The sequence below is a fragment of the Mastomys coucha genome, unplaced genomic scaffold, assembly GCF_008632895.1.
Source record: "Mastomys coucha isolate ucsf_1 unplaced genomic scaffold, UCSF_Mcou_1 pScaffold12, whole genome shotgun sequence".
NCBI classification, from domain to species: domain Eukaryota; kingdom Metazoa; phylum Chordata; class Mammalia; order Rodentia; family Muridae; genus Mastomys; species Mastomys coucha.
The window spans coordinates 56145472-56152748 of NW_022196894.1; the positions used below are offsets into that span (position 1 = coordinate 56145472).

At 41.6% G+C, this 7277-nt stretch overlaps 1 protein-coding gene across 1 annotated transcript; it reads right to left on the reverse strand.

The window, feature by feature from the left end:
- Positions 1–550: 550 nt before the first annotated feature.
- LOC116086466 (ferritin, heavy subunit-like) lies at positions 551–3738 on the reverse strand. The gene is made up of 4 exons (XM_031364720.1): positions 3637–3738; positions 2536–2679; positions 1406–1528; positions 551–795 (listed from the first exon to the last, which is right to left on the reverse strand). The coding sequence occupies exons 1-4, from the start codon at positions 3736–3738 to the stop codon at positions 628–630; spliced, it is 537 nt and encodes a 178-aa protein (XP_031220580.1). The 3' UTR covers positions 551–627.
- Positions 3739–7277: the final 3539 nt, after the last annotated feature.

Sequence of the window (7277 nt, forward strand, 5' to 3'; positions counted from 1 at the left end):
TAGAAGAAGTCATTCACTAGACTGTAGTGAGTTAATTACCTCTGTATTCCCAGCCACATCTACCACTGCCTTGAAAAAGTATTATCCATTTGCTTATGCCCTTCAGGTAAGGGTCACCCTTTCTGCCTGAAAAACTCCTTTTAAAACTTCATTTAATGTGAAGAAACCTTCTACTTTCCAAACTTAAAATACATGTACAAATGAGGGCAGAGCATTCATATTTAGTCTTAGCACTTATCCTACTAAATTCTCTTGTAATTAAAGTTACCCTAATTTTTAATCCTTTGAGAATTTCAAATAGAACATATTTTCACCATATCCACCCTCCACATCCCTTCTTCCAACTTCTTCAGAATTTACCCAATCTTGACTGTCACTATGTGTTTGTGGACTATAGGATAGGGTAGCAGATACCCTTTAAAATGCTTAGTATACTAAATAACCCTCAGGACATCAGTATATAGTAACCTTTTTATACATAATTACAGTGCAAAACAGATTTATTTTTTCATTAATGAGAGCTAGAAGAGAAGAAAAGAATTTTTCAGGCAAGGGAAAATGACAAGACATTAACTTCTTGATCTAGGACCTACAATAGAAAGGTTTTTCCTATTCAATATCACTTGGTTATTTCCTTGATTTCTGTCTCGATGAACCTTGCAAACCTGTTTCATCTTTATCATCCTTCTTCTGAGCCTCTTCTTCTTCTCTTGTCCTTAGCTTATCAATTTCCCATGCCAAACGGTCTTCAATCCTTCTCTGCTTAAATATCAACTCTTTTGTAAATTCTAATGTCTACATAAATAAAATAGAGAGGGATTCTCATTAAAAAACCATATCTGCATTGAGAGGCAGTTGACCCAGATCTTAGGCCATGAAACAGCAGTGCCCAGACCATAGCAGAAAAGCATCTTCAAGCTCTATCAGACCTACTAAATCAACCCCTGCATGTTCAAAGAGACCAGGTGATTCATATGCATATTGAAGGTCCCACAGAGAACAGACTGAAGATATTTAAAATCTCTAGGAACCCATATTGCACGCATTTGCAATGAGTGATGGAGAATATCAAAGGTGTAGATCACTTTAAGGAACAATGTTGTACTGGCCATCTTTTCAATCCTGTTTGCCTGCAATTTATGGAGATGGACTAGATGCCTAGAGCCCATTTTCAAATACTTAGATGTAAGTGCTCTGCATAAGGCTCAACTCTTTACACCTCCTTCGAACCCCTTGGTGAGAGCATCATCTGATTGAGGAGGAGAACGTTTGTGCTACAGCATTTTCTTCATTTTGACTTCCTGACATGTATGGGCTCAGAGAGAGAAAGCCCATCTTGAGCCAGAGTGCTCACCAACTATGAGGAAGGAATCCCAGAGGATATTAGAATCAGTTAGCTACTTACTTCGTTATCTCTAATATTTAAGGTGAGGTCTTGCAAATCTTGCAGGATCTCGGATAATTTTCTTTCCATATTTAGAATAGCTGTCGCACACTGGATGCATCCCTGGGTATCTATTTCAGGCCTCTGTTGGAAATGAACAGGCAGTCAACTTACTACCTCAGATAATTTCTGTGTAAGATGAGAAATAAGTTTGTGGGTAAGAAGGCTTTTGAACTTTGTATAGCATAGTGGAGTTAGCCAAACATCTTAACGAGTGATACCTAGCTCACCTGCAGTCATTTTGATTAACTGATATGGGCCTCAGGACCTTAAAAAGAACCTGGCAAATTCCATTGCTACATAGCGAGGGTACAGGTTAGTAATTATTCCACTAGTTTTGAAATTTTATAATGTTGGATTGATTTTGTTATGTATCAGATATGTACTTCCTTTATTTAAAAAAAATGCACCTAAAACATTACAGATGAGTGGATGAAACAGTCTTTGGGTAGCCCTGGCTATCCTAGAGCTATCCTTGTTTTACAGCCTAGGGATGGCCTCAAACTCAGAGAGATCCTTCTGTGTCTGCCTTCTGAGTGCTGGGACTTAAAGGTGTGTGCCGAGCTAGGATACAATAGTCTTAACTGACAATCAGACAGTTTCTTTGGAGTGTCAGCACTCAGTGAGAACAATGTAGTTCAAGACACTGACAAGACATCCATAGTGAATACCTGAGGGTCTACCTAAAGTTTCTGTGAACTGAAAAAAGAGGCTAACAGCTCTGGGAGAACTCATGAGTGCCCTGCTTCTAAGCTCTTCAGAACATTAGGACCATCTGAGGAGTTTGCTAAGACACAGCTTCTTGGCCCCACTCACAATCAGGTTTCTTGGGCCAACGTGAGAGTCATGAACTGAATTTTTCACCATGTACGCATGACGCTGGTGCTACAGATGCAGAGATCTGTGTGGCTGGCTCATTGAAAAAAGCCAGACAGGTATTCAATGTACATGTTTCATCCCTGAAGCTATTGACTCATGCCCAGTTACTAAGAACACGAATAACCTAACTGGTAAGTTTAAGTAGCAAGCAACTATATTTTTGATTTAGGAAGAAGTCCCAATAGAAATTGTTAAGGTGGAATTACAGTCACCTGAATATCCGGAATGCAGACCTTGCTACCCCTTTCTGAGACGTATGTCAGGATGCTTTTGGCATAGAACCATTTCATTGAAGATTTGTCCCGAGAATACGCTCCAAAACCAGTCAGCGTCACGTCATTGCTACACAGGTAAGCCTAGAATAGAGGTGAGAATTTGGGGGAAGGGAGAGGGATAACAGAAGTTAAGATTTCAGGTAGGAATCTCAAGAAAATACTTTCCTGCCTCAGTGGTCATCTAGAACCACTAGTTTGATGTTCTGAGTGTTTTGTTTGTCCTACAAATTCCAGAAGTTTCCATCTTCCTGAACTCAGGATGCCCCAAAGAGCAGCCACTCAGAGAAGTCCCTAATGGACTTTCTATGGGTCAGACCTGTTAACATTATCAGTTTCATCCATTGACTGTATCCAAGACAGAAGCCTACCACAGGGGGCTGGAAAGATGATTCCGTGGTTAAGAGCACTGGCTTCTCTTTCAGAGGACCCTGGTTCAGTTCTAAGTACCCACATGGCAGCTCCCAACCATTTAACAGTTCCAGGGGATCTGTCATCCTCATACAGACATGGATGCAGGCAAAACACCAGTATGCATTAAAAAATAAATTAATTAAAAAACAGACAAACATTACCAGAAGGCTAGGCCTTTAATCCCAGCACTTGGGAGGCAGAGTCATGAGGATCTGAGTTCAAAGCTAGCACTGTTCTACAGAGTGAGTTCCAGAACAGCCAAGACTCTCAAAAAAGGGGAAAAAAAGCCTAGCACAAATTTACTAAAAAGCTAAGAGCAGATTTATTGTGCTAATCCTGACATGTTGATGGTGAGTATGAAATCGCATTTAGTTATAAAAGGGCTTATTCTGCTATCATTGGCTATTGCTTGGGAACCCAAGTGAAGAACTGATTCCCCTTCTCATAGCTTGTAGTTTGCTATCACAGTTTTAAATCACCAAAGCCTCACCATTGAACTACTCTCTCACCTAATGTTAGATGTGAAGATATGAATGTTAGATACCCAATGATATGAAGGTAGTAAGTGTGTCATCACCCAGATCAAAACAAAGTCCACCCTTATAGTAGCCCAAGAGCTCTACTAACCAAGAACAAATAAGCGTCACTGAGGTTCATCTGGATACAGACAGCTTGATGAATAAAAGGTAAAGTCTCTTCAGGAATGGTTCTACTTTTCTTAGGTCCCATCTCAGCAATAGGAAAATTCAGCTATAACATGTGCTACCCACTTCACTGGAAAGGCTCTTAAATACTAAGGAGTGGATACAACCTACCTCTTGTAACAAGATGAAATCACAGCCACCTGAGACTGCAGCTGCTAATCTACCAACAAGGATACTGTGTCTGGGTAAAGAAACCAAATTGAGCAGAAAGACAATGTATCGGAAGGGGATTCAAGGCTACAGCTGCTAATCTATCATCAAGGATATTGTGTCTGGGTAAAGAAACCAAATTGAGCAGAGAGACAACATATTGGAAGGGGATTGGGGCTTTGCCTTCTGATTTTCTCAACAGTTGTTCTGAAGGGAAATTATTTTTAATTTCTCAGTTTCTTTGAGATGATGATGGCATAGCCTACTTGATATACATCAAATCTAAGGAGCATGTTGAAAAACACTTGTTTATAGAAAACACTACAACCCCTTCTCTCCTCTTACATAATTGATCTGACAGTGGAATATGGTTGAGTTCTGAAATTTCCTAATCTAGCTAGAGGAGGCATAAAGATTTTGTTGATAAACTGGAACTTTAAGTTGGCCTTGTGAGCGACAGAGGATAGAGAAGTGGAAACAGAAAAAAGGTATTCATTCCCCCTGCAACTGTAATAAGTACACACAGCTGTAGCTACCAGACAAGGCAGCAGTTTCCCAGTTTTGCAATTGGCATCTTCTTGGCTCCTTCCTTATCCTGTCTTTCAGGGTCTTTGTGGCTCGGCATGTACCGATTTCACAATTTTTATGGCTGATAATGCTGATAATGGGGTGCTTGCAGGAATGTACTGAGTCACTGTTAAAAATACATCTGACATGAAAATAATGCTTAAAATTCAGGGCATGCAGAAATGGCTCAGCAGTTAAGAGCACCGGCTGCTTTGGGGACAGAACTTCCTTGTCTGGCCTCCGTGGGGAGAGGATGTGCTTAACCCAGCAGACTTGATGCATTTGGGGGGGGGGCGGGATGTCTGGGAAGCCCCATTATCAGAGGAGAAGGGGGTGGGTAGAGGGGACTCTTCGAGGGGGTGACTGGGAGGAGGGCATCAATCGGGATGTAAAATGAGTGAATGAATGAATGAGTAAATGATGAAAAAAGCACTGGTTGCTCTTCCAGAGGACTCGGATATTCCCAGCACCCACATGGCAGCTCACAACTGTTTATAGCTCCAGGTCCAGGGAACCAACACCCTTACACAGACATAAATGTAGGGGGGGAAAATTAATATCTCAACTTTGAGCTAACTCCTGCCTGTTTGAACTGAATGGAAATGGCATCTGTCTAGGCAGGTGTTACCCTGCAATCCAAGCTATTCTGGAGGGTGAGACAGTTTTAAAGGAATAGCAATTGCCCCAAAGTTCACCCCTGGATGGTGGTGAAGGGTGAAAAAAAAAAAAACCTCTTTGAGGGAGAAGCCAAACTTTGAAACTTGGACGTCAAACAAGGTAGTCTTAAAAAAGAAATGATCAGACAAATGTTTCTTGACCCAACAGATTCCAATCGAGTCTGTGATTACTCCTATAAAGGAGAGGTGGTTTCAGACAGCGCTTCTCAAAACGTTGTTTGCAGGGCATTTTGTTCAAATGCAGAAGTGTGGTTGGTGGAGCCTAAGGCAGTGCATTTCTAACCTGCTGCCAGGTACGGCCTGCCCAGGGACACACCTTCAGGAGAAAGCTTTTGAGAACATTCCCGATAAGCTTTCCGGTAAATTCTGTAGAGCACACATGGCACAGGTGGTGATCACTGAGTAAGGAGTGAGAGAAAAGCATTCTCTAGGGAGCACTGTGCTGGCCTGACATCCCAAACTTATCAGATCCTCCACGGCAGCACACCTGGAAAGGTAGCCGTGTTAGCAAACGTTGGAGTAGCTGGGCTCTAGAGTTTAGAAACAGGCTGAGAATATGGCACCTGTGCAGATTGCCCACTGTTGCTTTGAATGCTATATTTGGTTTTGTTTTGTTGTATGAGGGCTTGCCTATGTATATGTATGTGCACCATATGTGTGTTTCACCTATGAAGGTCAGAAGGTCACAAGACACCATTGGATCCCTTAAAACTCTAGCCAGAGTGGTTGTGAACCGCCACGTCGACGCTGGGAACAGAACTGGGGGCCTCTGCAAGAGCAGCAAGTGCTCTTAACTCCTGAGCCATCTCCAGCCTCCGGTCTAGCTTTTGTTTAGGTGAGACATGACTCTAGTTCCTCCTCTTCAAACCTCGTGGTTCTTTTTCTGGAAGATCAGCATTTTGTGGGTAACGGTGACAAGTTTATACTGTCTAATCTACAGGTTAGTGAACCTGGAATTCACAGATTTCTTACTGGAATAGAATAGTCTGAGAATTTGGATATTTCTGGGTGGTTTTAAAGATCCTTCCTTGGAAACATGAAACATCCCGTGATTGTACTATACAGCCACAACAGAGAACTGAATGCATATTTATGAACCCAGTAAGGAAAGTTTTGTCTGTCTGTTTTTAAATGTATAAATGTATGTGGCCACTGCATGTTTATTTCTGACTGGTAAGTTTACTATGTTCTACATGTCCTGGTAAAAGACCATCAGATAGAAAGCCTCTCAGTACCCTGAAGACCATTAAAGATACGACTCAAAGCCTAATGTTTTATTGGTCTCTCCTTTTCTTAGCCCTACTATTCCTACCTCCACCTTTGCATTTACTAATTAAGTCCGGTCCCTCTTCTCATGGTTCCCCTGGACAACTACCTTAGTCTTGGCAATGGCTGGACCATTACTCTCTCTCTACTACTAGCCCTGACTTTTGGGCCCTTCCTCATAAATCCCTTCTTTTAGTTTGTTCAGGCCTGTATTTCAGCAGTTAAACTTAAGACCCAATTTACCCTCTTGGCCAATGACCCGGACCTTGAGAAAACGGACAAATCAAGAATTTGACTCAGTTACAAATTAGAGGGGGAAATGAAGAGCCCAGGGTAATTCCAAGCATTGGTCTGCTGCCACCATCTTGCTGCATGTCCTCAAGGCCTACATTCTTTTCAGTTGCAGTAAAAACACTTGGCCTGTGTGAGGCTCATAAAGGGTGAGTTAAGATCACTGCCTTAGAATAGCGTTGAGCCTGTACCAACACTTTGCAATCCACTGTACCCTGGGCTCAGTAACTAACCCTCAATTGATAAATTCTTTCTTTATTATCCCCTGAACATCCGCTTGTGAGTTTACACTTCAAACGGGGACTGCTCACACCCTTTCAAGGTCATTGTGTCAGCTCCTGAGACTGACCATGACCCTAACAGGTTAGAAGCATTTTCCTGTGGTGGATAAAGTTGTTTTTCATTTATTTCTGACTTTGGTGGTCCTTTCCTCATTATTTGCATGCCCTGTGAACCAAACACTAAAGACCTCTCCTGAGGCTCAGAAATTCATTTTCCTGCTTGACTTAGTCTGTTATTGAGTTTTTCAACTTTGTGTTTTGAAATTTCCATTTATTGATTTCTTTCTTTCTTTCTTTCTTTCTTTTTTTTTTTTGGTTTTTCGAGACAGGGT

Bases quoted from the DNA above. Each gene is read 5' to 3' on its own strand.
- LOC116086466 (XM_031364720.1), bottom strand. From the start codon at position 3,738: ATGGGACCTAAGAAAAGTAGAACCATTCCTGAAGAGACTTTACCTTTT. The intron at 2,680-3,636 runs GTTAGTAGAGCT...CCTCTATTCTAG, and splicing joins GTGACGCTTATTTGTTCTTG to GCTTACCTGTGTAGCAATGA. The intron at 1,529-2,535 runs GTGACTGTAATT...CATTTCCAACAG, and splicing joins TCTGCATTCCGGATATTCAG to AGGCCTGAAATAGATACCCA.